Raw genomic sequence first — 17064 nt, 5'->3', positions numbered from 1 at the left:
TGGGNGGGGGGAAGGAAGGAGGAAGGAGGGGGCAACGCACCAGTAACAGGCAAAACAGTGACATCCAACAACCTCACCGGCCTCTCCACGCCTCTCAATAGAGGCCAAACGAACGCCGACTCACACTGCCCCTCACATCCCGTGCCCCACGTCAAGTAACTCATGACCGAATCCGTGAACACCCCCGGCCCAGTCCACTCCATCACGCTCATCGGCCCTCCATGTTCTTCCCGCGCGTCTCGGAGTTCCCAGGGCCGGTTGTGGGGCGGCTTACCGGCCGGATGGGTAGCGTTCTGGAGTACGACCCAGGACGCTGCGAAGGCCGTCGCTGCGTGGATCCGGCGTAACGCGTCGAGCATGATCGGATGGTGTGGAGGGGCTGCGAGTGTCCATTGAACGATTTGAAGAGGCCGGGGCCACCAGTCGTGCCAGTCTGGTCTGGTGCCTACGTCCGCTTCGACACCTACGATAACCCCTCTTGGCGGGAGGCCAGCAGCAGACTCCTCCTCGTCTCCCTCATACATCTCTGCCCCTCCTTCGACGGGCCATAGATGCGCCCCCCTGCCCCACCGGGAAATAGGCTTCAGGCAGATGGTATCCGTGTCGCTGTACACCCCTCCCTCGAGGAGCAGCGCGAGGTATCTGAGCATATCGCTCCTCAACACTCCTTTCGGCAGTATATTCCACACCCATGCGAGCTCGCTTTCCCCTGGAGGGCCGAGGTACGAACGCACGTACTCGTCCGCCCCTTCGTCCGACAGGAACGTCCTATTCCAGCCGGAACGCTCTGGGTTCGTCTCCCACCACGTGCGGGTCGTGTCCAGCGGTGCGGATTCCTGCGATCTGTGGGTTTGCCAGATCTTTTTTGGGATCGCTGGGGGAGGGGAGTCGGTGGTAGAGGAGGGAGTAGCGCTGAGACCGGCTAGAAGGGCAGCGTGGAGAGAGGGAGGGAAGGCGCGGTAGATGAACTGCGTCAGCTGAAAGGTATAAGCAGAGGGAGTGAGGATGTGGAATGAGGCATCTGCTTCTTCTCCCAGTGAAGTGAGCGGTGGACTGGGAGGGTCCAGTTCGTCCACCTGCACCGGGTCTGGTACGTTTCCCGTGAACTCGTAGTTGATGGGACTTAGAGATTCGTTGATGGGAAGAGGCGATAGAGTGAATGAACGGTATGAAGAGCGTGAGAAGAGGAAAGCGCCGGTGAGGATGAGGGAGAGGAGCAACAGTCTCCAATGTCGTTTTGTCATCTTGGACGCAAGGTCGAGAGGCATCGTGTTGAATGATGATGCTGCTGCTGCTGCTGCTGCTGGAGGACGTGAGCGGAGAGGGCTGCGGATTCTATTTATAAGTTACTTCTATTCGGAGTTGTTCACTTACTTATAACACCAGTTGAGTGGTTATTTCTCTGAATTATACATTCGTAAAGTAATAATTCATACCTTCATACAGCTTGTGTACAGCACAGTCCAGCAACAAGACGGTAACAGGATGCCCATCCATCACCGTTCTATTCTTGGACGTATTCCGCCGCGTTCCTGGACCCTCACAGGCCGGGTTGAACGGGTTGGTGCTTACGGGGCTCTTGACTGACAGACCGGATTGGTGATCTGAGCGATGGCATTGTGCGAAACGGGGATGGCGCCCAGTGGTTTGGCGGCTCAGAGAACTTGACCGACATGTTGTGCTGTCTCCACAAGTTAAAGCAAGCTTGCCTTTCGATCCTGGGAGCGAACATATATAGGCGTTTATTACTAAAGTGCCGGCCCCGGACCTCTTACAAATGGACTTTCGCAAGCGAAGAGCAAGATTAATTCGTCAAAGATGAAGGCGATCTCCTACGTTCTTCCAACATGAATGAACTCACCAGCCAACAGGTAGGACTAGTGCTAGCGGGAGACTAGCCTAAACCTTGCATTTCACTTGAGACCCAACCGGATTTGGAAATTCAGACCATAACCTCACTCAGAAGGAACGTTTCCCACGACTTCTAGCACATGCAACCGGAAGCTACTTTCCTCCGACGGTCCATACGCACGGAACCTCCGAGCCATCCAACAACCAGGGTTCGCCGAACAATTACGGCGTTGAGGGTCTTCGGCCCCGCCCGTTGACTATCCCGCTCAGCATATGCTTTGCGTCGCGAATAACGCCCGTACTTCTGTGAGAGGCTGGCTCAGAGTGGAAGGTGCCCATCCGGCCCAGCGAGCTGCGTTCACCTTCTTAGTGCGGCACATGACTCTTTACGCTATAGATCGGGAGGGAGGTTGAGCCAAGTGAACTGAGACCCGTGTTCTCTTGCCAGCAGGTGGAATGTCTCGGCCATCAGTCACACAGTAGCGCCAGTTACATCGGGCAACACCACGTCATTTCTCGAACTTGGCCCGCGTGAAAATCTACGTTCGCTCGCTGATCGGTGCAAGGCAGAGAGGTTAAAGACCGGCCCTCCCTTTCATCCCTGGCATCGCCCTGCTCTCTCATAACATCTCACTATGGTCCTCCCCACCTCTTCATCCGGGTCGACAACGCTCAACGACCAAAGCCTTCCCCCCTCCTCGGGTCGCAAGCTCGTACTGTGCTTTGACGGAACTGGCGACCTGTTCGATACGACCAACACGAACATCGTCAAGCTCGTCTCGTTCCTGAAAAAAGATGACTATAGGAACCAGATGGTGTATTATCAGGTATGTCCTGCTGGACCAAGAGTTGCAAGGGGTGGAACTGACGCTGATTGCGTAGACGGGAGTGGGGACGGCCGTCAAGGCGGGCTTGTTCTCTGGGTTGGCAAAGATGGCAGCGTACGGTGTTGGCTGGTAAGTCACCGTCATCGAATATGGGAAACGCTGACCCTCGCCCAGGGATATCAAGTATCATGTATGCGCACTATTCGGTTTTCAATAGCCCTGCTAACACCAGGTAGATCATGGGTGGCTACACGTTCCTAATGCAGAACTGGGTTCCCGGCGACCGGATCTACCTGTTTGGTAGGTCGTTTCTCAGATGTATGCATGACCGACTCATTCGATCCGCAATAAGGCTTCTCTCGCGGCGCCTATACCGCCCGTGCGCTCGCAGGCATGCTACATAAAGTTGGCCTATTGCCACGGGGGAACGACGAGCAGGTTCCGTTTGCCTACTCGATGTATATGCGTACAGACAAGGCGGGGTGGGAGGCGAGCACCTCGTTCAAGGGCACGTTCTCGAACACCGTCTCTATCGACTTTGTTGGTGTTTGGTAATCGTTTTTCCGGAGGAAAGAACTGGGCTGGGCTGATCGTGTTTAGGGAGACGGTCGAGTCGGTTGGTATTTTTAGGAACGTCAGTTTCCCCTTCACCGCCTCGGGCAACCATATTCGCATTTTCAGGGTGTGTTCCCAGTCTCGCACCTCTATCCATGGCTTACAATGAGCGTATAGCATGCGCTTTCACTGGACGAGCGCCGCGTAAAGTTCAAGGCGAACCACTATCATGCCAATTTGAACTTGTCCCAGCTTTCCAAGGCCGCGGCAGAGGCTGATGCCGTAGCCGGGCTGGAAGATACCGACATGCAGGAAGTGTGGTTCTCTGGTGGGCATGGTGAGATCGGCGGTGGGAACTTCTCCAATGAGGAGCTGTATGATCCTGCTCGGATCCCTATGGCATGGATGCTTCGCGAGATTGGTACCTATATGCTGTTGATACGCTCGCTCGCACATGCTAACGGAGTCGTAGTACTGACCGATACGGGTCTTGAGTTTGATCTAGACGCGGTCAAGAAAGCTGATTTTGTGCTTCCCGAGCGGCCCGAGGGCGGCCGAGTGACAAACGGCAAAGCTGCACATGAGGAGCGTCCTATCCTGCCCATCCATTGCATCCGCAACCTCGACAAGCGCTACGACGGCGACGTCAAGGCCAAGATCACCGATCAGCTCCTTATCTCGCCCTCCTGGTGGTTCCTAGAGCTTATTCCCTTCAGCTATATGCATCACGGGCCGAACGGATCCATCACGTATACTCATGTGTATGTCCTCAACCTTTGATGCGACCGTCACTGACGTTTCTTCAGCCCCAATCTCGGGAAAGCGCGCTCGGTCCCAACTCTCCCGCCGAAGGCGACCGTCCACGTCTCGGTCAGGGAGCGTATGAAGCTCGAGAATACCTACCAACCTAAGGCTAAATGGCAGGGCGAACCCGTCTGGGCCGAGTGAAGAGGAAAATACTGCGGCAAAATGGTTCCATGTTCGTGTTTCTGCGTTTGATCTGTGATTCCTTGTACTCTGTAGTTCGTAGTATGAACTCCGCGTTTGTGCCATCTATTCCATTTGTGTCGATCTCGCCCGGTTATTGAGACTGTGAATGCTCTTTGGTGACCGACTTTCCAATTTCCCTTCCTGCCTTTCGTCCAAATACGGCACCGGCGGTCAACCTAAAACCTGCGATCAACAGCACCGACCACGAGAAGCCAATCCCACATACCCGCTCCCGCCCGGATAATTCGAATAAAACAACCCTCCAACCATCTCACCCGTACAGAACAACCCCTCCACCCTCTTCCCCTGCTCGTCTAAGACCCCCGCCGTTTTCGGGTCCACCCTCAACCCTCCAAACGTGAATGTGATCCCGCAGGAGACCTTGACTGCGACGAACCCGGGCTTGTCGACCGTCTGTGCCCAGTTCGTCTTGGGGAGTTGGAGCCCTCCGTGTTCAGATTGGGTCGAGAGGCCGTCTTTGATCGCCGGATTAAACCCTGGAGGGTTAGGGACGTTCTCCAGGGCGGCGTTGTACTCCTCTATCGTGTGCAGGAAAGCGCCCCGGTCTAGCAGGCCGTCTTGAACGAGTTCATCCGCGAGCGAGTCGAGCGTCTCAGCCCGGATCTTGCGCACAACCTCGTCTGCGTACTCTTCTTTCCTTAACAGGGGGACGACCTTAGCATCATACACTTGCCAAGCGATACCCCCCGGCTGCTCGAGGATCTTCCTCCCAAACCGGGCATAGGTGTAGTTTCGCATGTCTTCGCCTTCGTCTACAAACCGCTTCCCATCGGCGTTCACCATCAGCCCGAGAGGATAGCCCGACTTGGTGAATTGATTCGAGAGGACCTGGTCACCCCTGTCTCGGGGAGCAGCGGCGTCCCAGCACGTGCTGTGACATCCTGCCCAGTCGCCGTAGTGCGCCGCGTTAGCAGCCGAGGCGAGGAGGATCCCGTCACCTTGATTGTACGGCGTTCCCCTTACCCGCGCTTCCTTCCATTCCGCGCCGAGGTATTTTTCTCGCAGGGTGGGGTTGGCTTCAAACCCACCTGAAGCTAGGACAACACCTGTGGCGCGAATGGGAGTTTCGACGCCTGCACAGGATATGACGACCCCTTTCACTGCGCCATCTTCGACGATGAGACGGATTGCAGGACTGTCAAACCAGATTTCGACACCTTCTTCCCCGGCCTTCCTCCGATGGTCCTCGATCAGCCCTTTGCCGCCGTCCTCCGTGCTCAGATGCAGACCGCCCCAAAACCGTTGCCTCCCATTCACGGCGTATGCCTGTCGATGGAAGGACAGCATAAACCTCACGCCAACGTGTTCCTTCAGCCAGCCGATGACGTCTCTAGAGTCGTCCACGAGAGCTTTAACGAGCGCGGGGTCTGACCTGTTCTGTCCCAGGCGCATGATATCGTTCGTGTAGTTGGCCGAAGTGTAGGGATCAAGATCGATCTTGTCCCTCATTTCTGGAGGCACGTTGTTAACAAGAGGAAGCAGGTCCTGCAGTCCGCCGTGAACGGTGCGCATCGCTCCGGCAGTGAAGTAGCTGTTGCCTCCTGCCCATGATTCAGGGCATGTATCAGCTATTAGGACCCTCGAGCAACCGTTTTCCACAGCGGAGTGTACAGCGCAGAAGCCCGCATTACCGCTACCGACGACGACGCAATCGAAAAAGAGAGTGGAGGGTGGTTGAGCCATGAGAAGAATCGAGGATAGAAGCGTTCAAAGGCAATATAGGGCCAGGTTCAGATTAGAGCTTGCGTGGGTGACTCGATCAGTTGCAGAGTGAAATTCAGAGACTCGAGCTCTTCAGCTTCCCAGCTCAGGGCGTCAAGAAGTGAACAAGTCGTCGGCTAAAGTGCAGTTTACCAGGTCAAAGTGTATGCCAGCCATGTGCATATACGGAGGGTGCATCGGCCGAGATACCGGCACCGATCCTAGCCCGGCGACTATCGGCCCGACAGATTCCATTAAGATATGTTTGGAGCAAGAGTCGCACCAAGATTCGATTTCGCAGAATAGACAAGTTCTCTCGTGCACATACCATCATATGTCAATACCTGGATCATGTCCACGCCGCAATAGGTTTTGTGACATATAGGGTCCGAAATGTCTTTCCTCATAACCCCGCAAAGCTATGCTGCTCTGCCCTCACACATAAACCGAAACCACCACCATCTCTGAAACGGTGATCGACACGGCCATGGCTTACGACCTGTTGTATCTGCACCAACGGCGATGCCCGACTGCGCAGAGTTTTAGAGCACTGGTACCATTCCATCCGGCACTGCACCCATTTCATTTGACATGATCGTTGGCCCAGCACTGTTGAATAAGTCACGAACGACCTGACACGCGTGCTCATAACCATGGCACCACTCGGTGTCTCCCTCTCTTATATCCCTTGCCAGATGGTTGCATGCCTAGCTTCCTTTCAGTTTCTTCCCCGTACCAAATGACTTCGACGTCCATAACATTGCCGTTCAACTTAACGTTAGGAGAAGAGAGCGCAACATGGATGTGAGTGTTATGCAAAGATATCCATGTCTGCTTCGCTGATACAACCTTCCTTCAGGTACACGCCTCTCCGTGACAGTGACGTTGCGCAAGTGCGTAATCCTGACCTACTCTTTGGGACTGTCGGGCTAATAAATGTTAGGGGTGGAATTCTTCGTATACAGAAAGCACGGTATGGTCGCAAGGAACGGGAATCGGACAGCCATTTCGAAGAACGCAGCTGGATGAGGCTGGTTTCTGGCTAGAATGGGAAGGTGCGTTCGAGAGCTCCCTCTGAATTTCTCCGTCTGACACTGGCAGGAACCGCACTCTACCTTTGCCTAAGCGCCCTTGGTGGCGCTGGATACAGTTTCTCGGTTGATGGACATGCCGTATACAACTTGGGCCTGGGGTCGGATGCGGCATGCAGTGGCTTCTCGCATGATCCGAATCATGGGCCGCAAACCCTGCTGATCGCCGATGGTTTGCCGTACGGCACGCATACAGCCGAATTCAACGCGACAATACCGCATAATCAAGGTTCACTGGAGTTCTACGGTGGTATCGTAACATTAGGTGCTACGGCTTCCTCTGGGCAGTCCATTTCATCCACACCCGTGGTCATCGACGATACCGATCCTCGATGGAGCTATTCGCCTCCGGCTGACTGGGTTTCGACCGCTTCTCCTCAGGACATCAACGGAAGTCACACTTCCACGTGTGTCTATCATCCAGGCACTTCTGCATCATTGACATTCAATGGTTCGTCACTGCCGTCAGCTGTCTTGCATGTTCACCAAGTGTTCCCCAGGTTCATCGGTCGTGCAGGTAATCGGCATAGAAGCACCGAACACTTTTGGATTCACTGTACAGTTGACGAACCACAATAATGGTTTATATAATGCCACGAACAATTGGTGGACCGAAGGGCAGACGATGTACTTTGCCGATAATCTTGATCCTTCAAGCTCCTACACCATCACCATCACCAACTTCAATCCAAACCTTCCAAATGGTGTCCCAGACATACAGAACTGCTTCAATCTGGACGCTATAAAGCTGTCCCAACCCATCTCTTCCGGCTCGTAAGTGTACTGGCTGGAGTTCATGCCTGCTCAACCTGACGGTGCGTTTTCCAGATCACCTAATGGCGGTTCTCAACCAAATGGATCTATCGGCTCTCAGGGCGGCGTCAGCAACGGTAGCAGTGGCCTATCGAGAGGCGCCATCGTGGGGATTGTAGTGGCGGTCGTCGGTGGTATGATTGGTCTCATATTGCTTGTCGTTTTCTTCCTGTGGCGGCGCGGACAACAAAGTTCATCCGGAGACTTCCGAGAAATCGCTCTTAGCGAGGCTGGCAGTCGACCCCCAACTCCTCAAATCCAAGAAATTCGCAATGTGGTCCAGACGCCAGGGCCAGAACCAACACCCTTCGTCATACCGCCTCTTCCCACGCGGCCTTTATCTGGCGGACCGCCACCCGCTGCAAGTACAAGATGGAAGAACGAGAAGAGTGCAAGGCGAATGACCCATACCTCATCGTCCTCAGATACCCACTTACTAGAAGGCAGCTCCAGTGGGTTGCCTACTTCTCCATCTCCGTCTGAGGCAACGACTGTGACAGCAGAGATGCTGCAGAATGCAGCAACGGTGGACCTCGTCAGCATTCTCAATTCGAGGCTTAGCAGAGCGGCGCCAGAAGTTGGGGAAGAGCCGCCCATGTACGGCGAACATGCACCGTGATGGACGCAAGGACAATACTTACATTTCGTATCATAATATTTTCATCCGCGGATGTCGTGATTTGTAATTTGTAATCTAGCGCAATTCAATATTACCGGATTTGCCCGCATTCGTAGATGTACCCGCCTCTGATGGGACAGATCTTCCAATAATGGCATTTGTTCGCATCAACACGTGTTACATTCCTGAAGGGATCTCATGTCAAAAGCCTCCGGTCTGGTAAGAACACATTGACGTTGTTGATGATCCCTCATTGTCATGGTGCAACTTGTCTAGACAACCGCTAATGCGCAATCACCTTCTTGCTTGAGCTCTGGCAGTGTCCTAGACAGAACATCCACTCCAGCGCCGTTTAAGTTGTTATTCCGAAGGCGGCGCTAGGCGATGTCAAGGTTGCACCCTCTCTCCCGTGGCGCCTCGTGCGCGAGAACCAGGAACACATGCTCCATCAGACGAAGATAGAGTGTCGGATCACAAACCTCCTTTGCCAACATTGCTCATGAGGCCGCTGATCATGAGTCAAAACGGGTTGCAACAGGAACATGGATTCTCGGGCGGTGCGCACAGGTTAGCTGGCAGGGAACTCTCCTTGGACCTCTCCACTCCCGCAGATAGTGGACAGCTGGAATTTGCGCTTTCACTGTTGCGATCATGTCGATCCAACCGTACAACATCACTTTAGGAGAAGAGAGTCCAACATTCCAGCAAGCATGATCCATAATCTGGTCTTACTCGCCCTCACTCTCTCTTAGGTATAGCCCTGTCCGTGATGGGCCGGCTACTGCGGTAAATTCCCTTGCATCTTGACCAGCGACAATGTCTTATTCTAAGTAGGGCTGGAACTCCTCCTACAGTGGTACTACAGTATGGCTCGGCAATGAAGGTACCACTGGTATTGGCACGCCTTATCGCCACACCGAACTGAACGGGGCCGGATTTACACTCAACTTCGAAGGTAAGTCTTCAGTGATTTGTAGAGACAGCGGTGCGCTTACACCAGAGTTAAGGAACGGCACTGTACCTCTGTCTCACCTCAAATAATCAAGCGGTATACCACTTGACGATTGATAACGTGGCTTATACCACGGTTGCACCATCCAGTGATTTGGCATGTTCCACGTTTCCAGGAGCACAAACTCTCCTCTATGCCAATAAGCTTCCCTATGGTTCACACATAGCGACATTTAATACAACCATGTCTGGCACAGGAGAGAGTTTAGATTTCTATGGAGGTGTTGTGACTCTGAGTGCGGGCCCACAGGGGTGAGTAATCAGACTGCCCAAGCATGCTCGTGTGCTGATCTGAGTCGATTGTCAGCACAATGGTACAACCACGCCAGTACATTGATGATCGCAGTCCTGTATGGCAATATCAACCTTGGCCGTGGCCACAAGGGTCGTCCACGGGTGAATATAACGGCACTCATTCATATGCTTGCAATTACCTTGCTGAGGTCACGGCGACAATCCAGTTCAACGGTGCTTGTATTCAGTTGGCCCTAGTACCCGCTTGACGATAATGCCTAGGTTCTTCCATCGTCATGCTCATCGGATCTCCGGCGCCTAATTCATTCGGCTACACCATCCAGTTCAACAACGTTGAGACAGTGTATAATTCCACCAATTATTGGTGGGCTAATCAACAGGTCATGTACTTTGCGGGTGGGCTGGAGCCAACGCACACGTACAGTCTGACACTTATCGACTACGATGCTAACCAACCGAATGGGCCACCAGGCTTGAACACCAGCGGTACTTATTGTGTTAACTTGGACGCGGCCGTTCTGGTTCAAGGCACTCTTCCAGACTCGTCCACCACGTATGTTGATATATTTCTTCCGGCTCACTCTCTTACGTTGTGTGCAGGACTACGTCATCGTCATCGATAACGGGTATTGGCGGTGCCACTCAGTCTAGTAATGCCGACACCGGAGGTACTGGCTCTTCCGGTTCCAGCGGGCTATCGGGTGGTGCCATTGCTGGCATTGTGATTGGCATCGTTGTGATTCTGGCCATTGTTGCCTTCGTCATTTTCCTGCTATCGCGAATGCGGAAACGCGCCCGGTCTCACATGGAAAGCAACGGTCACGCAGTATTCAGCCGCTCTTTCGGTACACCTCAACCACCAGAGCCAACTCCCTTCGTTCCTCCCCCTTCAGACCTGCCAACATCAGCTTTCACTTCTGATGCACCGATATCGCTCCTTGGTGGGGCGACATCATCATCGAGCTTCAGAACGGAGAAGACAACACGATCGCCATATCCGAACGTACCTTATACCCAGGTTCGGCACGGCCGTGGTACGACGTCGGAAGGCGGAACCTCGGGGAGCAGCGACCCTCGACTCACTAATGAGGTTCTGCAGAATGCACCTACGGTTGATTTGGTAACTATCTTAAACCAGAGATTACGGAGGGAACAGGCGGATAACATCGAGGAACCTCCCCAGTATGGTTGATCGAGTCGGACTGCATAAAATATCTAAATGTCACCTTGTTTCTCTCTCATTTCTAGTTGCTGCATTTTTTCGGTCTTGTTGTAATGTTAGCCAAGGATTTGTTCACTCGGCCGTGCTCAGTACGAGGTTTGTGAGAATGTGGGGTAGGATTGAGCGTCTGGAAATGCTCAACGAGAGCTAAAGCAAAATTCAAAAGGTTGGGAAGATCCTGATATTAATGTCCTATGTGATTATGAAGCCTGCTGTACGCAGCGGCACGTGCTATAACCGCACGCCTGGCAGCGACACTTGTCGCCCACTGCAGGGATAACAGAAGCAGCATCTTGCGGGCCCGGAAGGACGAGAGTCGCGAGAGGCATGGGATGGACTTGAAATATGAACAGTCCTCGGGGGCACGCAGATGGCGGGGAAACAGCGAGGGGGGGGTGAGGTATACATGTACAAATTGCACGTGATTCGTCCACCTTCTAGTCTGAGCTACGGAGCTAGGGTTCACACTTTGTAGCCACGACCGTTACCCGGCGGCCCTTCCCGAGGCCCTTACCAACATCCTTCACTGCTTTCGGCAACAATATTGTCTTGAAGACCCATGCTTCGGCCTGTAGTTTGGTGGGATTAACACTGTGTTGATCTCTGATGTTTTTGTGGTTCAAGGGAAGAGCGGGCGAAATTAGAATACGGCTATGGTGAAGGTTCCTACCAAATTCTGTCACGGGTGGAGCTCTGGCAGTGGACAAGTGCCTTTTCGGTTTGATGGTGCTGCCAGATATGCAGGCGACTCAAGAACTCTATTTGGATCGGTGTCTTGGACGAGACGCATTTCAGAGCCATGGTCAGATCAATTGACCCAACCATGCCCATGAGACAAGGGGCAGATATATTTCGAATTCTTTATTGACCTCAATATTCAATATTGTGATATGCCGCCAGCCGTGACCGTTACATGCCGGGCCGTGCGAAACACGCATCCGGAATATGTGCTTGCCCCCGCATCAAGCGAAGGCTGAGCAGTGTTACCCTATAGTAGCAGTTTGAATATGCGCGCACAGCCCGGATGAGGTGACCCTTTGGCACCACATCTAGACGGGAATGGATATCCTCCGTCACTGTCCCAGTTTCTACCATGGTCACGGCGTACAATCTTACTCTGGGAGAAGAAAGCCCAACCTTTCAGTAAAGAGTACTATCCTATCTCGTGTTATTTCGCCTAACTCTCTGTCAGGTATACCCTGCCCGCGAAGGACTTGTTACCGCGGTAGATCCTCCCATATTGCGATCAGTGACACTGTTTCATTATGTCCTCAAATGTAGGGGTGGAACTCTTCCTATACTAATTCCCCGGTATGGGCGGGAAATGAAGGCGCGACTGGTCAAGGAACGCCTTATCGACGCACTGCGCTGAATGGAGCCGGGTTTTCACTCCAGTTTGAAGGTAAGCCTGCAATCATTTGCGTGGATGTCCGGGCGCTTATTTCAGTCGAAGGAACGGCTCTGTATCTTTGTTTCACCTTGAATAATCGATCCGGATACCAATTCACGGTAGACAACCAACCTGTTCAAAAGCTCGGATCGTCCACAGACCTAGCATGTTCCACTTTTGGGGATCGGAAGTTCTCCTCATCGCCGATGGTCTCAGCTACGGATCACATACTGCGACGTTCAGTGTGGCCATAACTGGTTCGGGACAGAGCCTTGATTTCTATGGGGGTGTGGTGACTCTGAGTGCCGGCCCGGCAGGGTAAGTAACCAGACTGGCCGACTGTACTTCTGTGCTGATTTTCAATGTCAGCACAACCATCCAGCCAGAACAGTTCATTGATAATACTAGTAATCGATGGGAATATCAGCCATTCGTATGGTTGGAAGCGTCAGCTCTAGGGGATTACGGCGGCACTCATTCTTATGCTTGCAACTACCTCGAGCAGGTCACTGCGGCGATCCAGTTCAGCGGTAGAATCTGTTTCCGCTTGCCACAAGTACTCAATTGACGATGATCTGTAGGTTCCTCCATCATCGAGATCATTGGATCTCCGGCGTCTAATTCATTTGGCTACACGGTCCAGTTCAACAACGCTGAGACAGTCTATAATGCCACCAATTTCTGGTGGGCGCAGCGACAGGTCATGTTTTTCGCGGGTGGACTGGACCCAACGCAGACATACAACTTGACACTACTGGACTTTGATGTCAATCAACCGACTGGGCCACCAGGCCTGAACACCAGCGGTTTTTGGTGTGTTAACTTGGACGCGGCTGTTATAGTTCCAGTGTTGCTTCCAGCGTATGTCGGAATCTTCTTTCTAGCTTCCGTTCTCTCACGCTGTGTGCAGCAACGCAACATCAACATCGACGTCCAATGGTGCCGGTCTCGGGACTACTGGTCCGTCCGGTTCCAACGGCCTATCTAGTGGTGCTATCGCTGGCATCGCAATCGGCATCATTGTGATCTATTATCGCTTGCGTCATCTTCTTACTGTTACGGCTGCGGAAACCCGCTCAGTTTTCTACGGAAAACACCGGTCATGCGGTTTACAGCAGTTCAATCGATGGTTCGGTGAATGGTCCCAATATGGTTCAACCACCGGACCCGATTCCTTTCGTTTCTCCCCCTTCAGACCCGCTAACATCAGCATTCGCTTCTGATGCACCAATATCCGTTGTTATCGGGGCGACGTCATCATCGAGCTTCAAGGCGGAGATGTCAACACGATCGCCATACGAGAAGGCAGGTCACACTCAGATTCGGCAACGGCGTGGAGGTGAAACTTCAGGAGGCAACGACACTCGACATGCACAGGAAGTTTTGCAGAATGCACCTACCGACGATTTGATAGCCATCTTAAATCAAAGGTTACGTGTCGACCAAGCCGACAACCTCGAGGAGCCTCCCCAGTATGAAAATTGAGTTAGGCTACGTAAGATATCTCAGTCTCACCTTAATTTTACTTGTTGCATTTTGCTTGTTCTGGTATCATGTAGTGGTAGCCAAGAATTTGTTCCCTCGCATGAGGTTATCCATTGTACCTGGGCACTCCTGATTGTGATATTGTCAACGGTCATGGTGCGGCCTCTCAGGTGGCAGCGACCACTAGTACTATTAGTGATATTAACACTGCGCTTCACTGTCTTGGCGTGCTCCATCCATCAGACTGTTCCGCAAGAAAGTGTTCATGCCACGCATATTTTGGAGAACAACATACGAGGGATAACAGTACTAGTACGCGCAGACTATAGCTGCAGGATACATAGCTGCCTGCTCCGTGCGGCCTTACGGATTAAAAGGGTCTTTTTCCATAAGGAAAGTGCGAAGAAGTTGCCTTGGGAAAACGCCTGCAAACGGTGTGCCCCGATGGTGGATGATAGCCGCTTGACGCCTTATGGTAATCATCGCCCCTCGATGCTAATAAGGCTTAGTGTGCCCTCGCGAAAAAAGAAGAGGCGTTGTCTCCGTTGATGGGAAGGCACGAAACGCCCAAGGTAATACCAAAGCTATGCACGGGGACGGGTTGGGCGCTAGATCCAGTCTTCTCAACCTGTCACCTCATAAACATCGGTCGGGGTTACTGAAAAAACTGCTGAAACCGGAATGTGCGAGGCTTGGGCACGGTGTCTCCGTGTTCCTTGCGGAAAGCTCAGACTGCAAGGAGACCGCGCATGTGTATGAAAACTCCTTAAGCCAGGCCAGTCCGTGACCTCGTTGTCAATTCCTACGTCGTGGAGCTCTCGAAAGCATGTCTTCCTCAATCGTCCCTTATAACGTCACTCTTGGGTCCGAAAGTCCATTGTGGAAGTGAGTTCGTGACTCAGTTTGGATAAGATCGTCGCTGATCCCGACCAGCTACGCTCCGCAGCGAGATGGACTTGCCACACAGGTCGGACTCGGTGGAAGGAACAGAGTCTGATAGCTAATAATACTCGTTCCAGGGGTGGAACGCCTCCTATTCTGGCGCAACTGTATATGTTGCTGGTAACGACGGCATAGGAACTCCATTCCGCCACACTCAATACAACGGAGCAAGTTTTGAGATCCAATTTGAAGGCACGGGATACTGGTTATGTCTGACACACGATACCGGTGTCACGTTCAACTTGACTGTCAACGGACATACGATCGCGACTTCGGGTCTGCCCGCGGACAGTACCTGCTCTGAATGGCCCCAAGCGAAGACCATTGTCGGTGCCGGGGGGTTGGCCTACAGATCACTCACTGTGGGACTCAACATCTCGCTTCCCAACGCGGACTCGAGCTTCGATTTCTATGGTGGGATCACACAGATCAGCGCTGGTGCTCCGGGGTAGGTCTGAACTTTCCTACGAGGAGACTTAACTAATTAAAGGCGTCCAGTGCCGCACCAGTCAACCCGGTGACAATCGATGACAGGAATCCAGGTTGGAACTACCAGCCCTGGCCATGGTTGCAATCGGAGGATCCGTCGGACTATAACGAGACGCATTCTTATGCATGCGCGTACGACAGCTCCGTCTCGGCCGCATATACTTTCAATGGTCAGTGATCCACTGCTCCAAGACAGTGAGGTGCTGATCGAAAGCAGAAACAACAGCCGTCATGCTGATCGGCAGTCCGGACACCAATACCTTCGGGTATACGATCTCTTTCCAGGGAGTACAGAGCGTATACAATGCCAGCACATTCTGGCATTCGTACAAGCAGGTTCTGTTCATGGCTGGAGGACTAGATCCCACCACAAGCTACACTTTGGCTATTGCCGACTACGATCCGAATCAACCCAATGGCCCAGATTTGAACATAACGAATCCCACGTATTGTGTAAACCTGGATGCCATTATCTTGCTGCAGTTAGAAAGTGCTGGCTCAAGCAATTCAGGTACGACTTCAGCACTAACCAGTCCAACCGCCTCTCCCGATCAAAATGGGAACGGTTCCTCAATTTCCGGCGGTACGATAGCCGGCGCTGTAGTAGGCGCCATCGGCGGTCTGGGGATCCTCATGCTGCTCGTCCTCTTCTTTCTCTATTGGCGGCGTCGCACACAAAATGCAACGGATGCAGAACCGTTCCCGGCAATGTCGGAAGTCACTGACCTCGTCTCCCCCGCAGGGCTCAGGCCTGCCGTACCCTACAGCCCGATGTCGATGTCGGATCCCAAGGCCGGGCGAGGGTACTTCGACCGGCGAGGCGTACCAGATGCCAGTGCCCGACCACCGCTCACGCCCTCATCGTCAAATTTCAACACCGTGCAAGCGTCCTCCCCCCAACCCGGAACGTTATCAGATAGCACGGCCACGTCGGACGCGCTAACCGCGCCGGGCAGATCTAGAGTACAGGCACCGGGAGCCGTAGCGAGCCCGGCGTTGTTGGAGAACGCGGCTACGGTCGACTTGGTGCAAGTGCTGAACCAACGGCTCCGGCATGGAGAGCACGAGGAAGCCCCGCCGGGGTATCAGGATGCTCAGTGATACACTGTAGCTTGGTGCTGATGTTGATGCGATGTCGTCCTTCGCCCTTTCTCTCTTTACTATTTTGCGACTTTTACTCGCTTTTCGGGTTTATTTATGTACGCTATCCATCATTATTCCCCCTGTCAGACATAAGATATTTACTATATGCCGCTCATCCTCAGTCCTGGAGAGACGGCCGAAAGCGCCCACGCTCTCTTCCTCAACACGACCCAGGCGGAAATCATCAGTCCGCCAAGTGCCCGCAAAGTGCTCACTCTCCATCCCATCAGGATTCGCATCAGTATCGTATGTATAAGCAGAGCACCAGCACGCCCAACTTTCAGCGGTGACAACGGATCTTGCACTACATCAGTCCATTCTTTACAAAAAAAAACAAACTCAGTGACAGGCACGCTCGTCATCGTCAGCCCCTCAGCTCGTGCGTATCTATCTCCTCTCCCTCTCCCTCGCTCTTCCCTTCCCCTTCCCCTTCCCCTTCCCCTCCCTCTCCCTCTATTTGTCCCCTTCCCCCCTCCCACTCTTCCTCCCACTCCTCCTCCCCCTCCCACTCCCCCGGCCCCAGCCCCAGCCCCAGCCCAAGGGACAAAACAACCTCCACCCCCATCTGCACTGCCCATGCCCACCTTCCGCCCCATACGAACCCTACCCCCGCTACTCCTCCTAGCAGAGCTATCATCCCCCGTCCCCGGCTCCGCGCC

The 17064-nt window shown here is 53.3% G+C and overlaps 7 protein-coding genes across 7 annotated transcripts; 5 read left to right on the top strand and 2 right to left on the bottom strand.

Moving 5' to 3' along the window:
• Positions 1–29: 29 nt before the first annotated feature.
• Positions 30–812, bottom strand: DACRYDRAFT_28990 (uncharacterized protein; the record flags this gene model as incomplete). Its single annotated transcript, XM_040774306.1, has 1 exon — positions 30–812. A coding segment is annotated over one exon (783 nt), but the record flags the coding sequence as incomplete, so codon positions are not given.
• Positions 813–2486: 1674 nt separating this feature from the next.
• DACRYDRAFT_108354 (uncharacterized protein) lies at positions 2487–4181 on the top strand (the record flags this gene model as incomplete). The annotated part of the gene is made up of 9 exons (XM_040768638.1): positions 2487–2678; positions 2734–2807; positions 2853–2868; positions 2915–2978; positions 3031–3229; positions 3279–3360; positions 3411–3654; positions 3706–3994; positions 4040–4181. The coding sequence occupies 9 exons, from the start codon at positions 2487–2489 to the stop codon at positions 4179–4181; spliced, it is 1302 nt and encodes a 433-aa protein (XP_040627918.1).
• A 133-nt stretch (positions 4182–4314) lies between these two features.
• Positions 4315–5927, bottom strand: DACRYDRAFT_80470 (fumarate reductase flavo protein subunit; the record flags this gene model as incomplete). The annotated part of the gene is made up of 2 exons (XM_040776448.1): positions 4315–4399; positions 4450–5927. The coding sequence occupies 2 exons, from the start codon at positions 5925–5927 to the stop codon at positions 4315–4317; spliced, it is 1563 nt and encodes a 520-aa protein (XP_040627917.1).
• Positions 5928–6635: 708 nt separating this feature from the next.
• DACRYDRAFT_116857 (uncharacterized protein) lies at positions 6636–8468 on the top strand (the record flags this gene model as incomplete). The annotated part of the gene is made up of 6 exons (XM_040770274.1): positions 6636–6749; positions 6805–6838; positions 6889–7000; positions 7047–7487; positions 7537–7810; positions 7865–8468. Exons 1-6 carry the CDS (start codon positions 6649–6651, stop codon positions 8466–8468), a joined length of 1566 nt encoding a protein of 521 aa, XP_040627916.1. The 5' UTR covers positions 6636–6648.
• A 267-nt stretch (positions 8469–8735) lies between these two features.
• Positions 8736–11029, top strand: DACRYDRAFT_22836 (uncharacterized protein). Its single transcript, XM_040772975.1, has 7 exons — positions 8736–9172; positions 9221–9254; positions 9303–9423; positions 9476–9731; positions 9787–9947; positions 9996–10287; positions 10335–11029. Exons 1-7 carry the CDS (start codon positions 9120–9122, stop codon positions 10924–10926), a joined length of 1509 nt encoding a protein of 502 aa, XP_040627915.1. The 5' UTR covers positions 8736–9119; the 3' UTR covers positions 10927–11029.
• A 1483-nt stretch (positions 11030–12512) lies between these two features.
• Positions 12513–13831, top strand: DACRYDRAFT_116855 (uncharacterized protein; the record flags this gene model as incomplete). The annotated part of the gene is made up of 5 exons (XM_040770273.1): positions 12513–12664; positions 12716–12876; positions 12928–13207; positions 13257–13368; positions 13427–13831. The coding sequence occupies 5 exons, from the start codon at positions 12513–12515 to the stop codon at positions 13829–13831; spliced, it is 1110 nt and encodes a 369-aa protein (XP_040627914.1).
• An 826-nt stretch (positions 13832–14657) lies between these two features.
• On the top strand, positions 14658–16363 carry DACRYDRAFT_108349 (uncharacterized protein; the record flags this gene model as incomplete). The annotated part of the gene is made up of 5 exons (XM_040768637.1): positions 14658–14716; positions 14765–14798; positions 14851–15221; positions 15272–15432; positions 15480–16363. 5 exons carry the CDS (start codon positions 14658–14660, stop codon positions 16361–16363), a joined length of 1509 nt encoding a protein of 502 aa, XP_040627913.1.
• Positions 16364–17064: the final 701 nt, after the last annotated feature.

The sequence above is a fragment of the Dacryopinax primogenitus genome (genome assembly GCF_000292625.1).
Source record: "Dacryopinax primogenitus strain DJM-731 SS1 chromosome Unknown DACRYscaffold_11, whole genome shotgun sequence".
Taxonomy (NCBI): Eukaryota; Fungi; Basidiomycota; class Dacrymycetes; order Dacrymycetales; family Dacrymycetaceae; genus Dacryopinax; species Dacryopinax primogenitus.
This window is presented reverse-complemented; position numbering and strand designations above follow the sequence as displayed.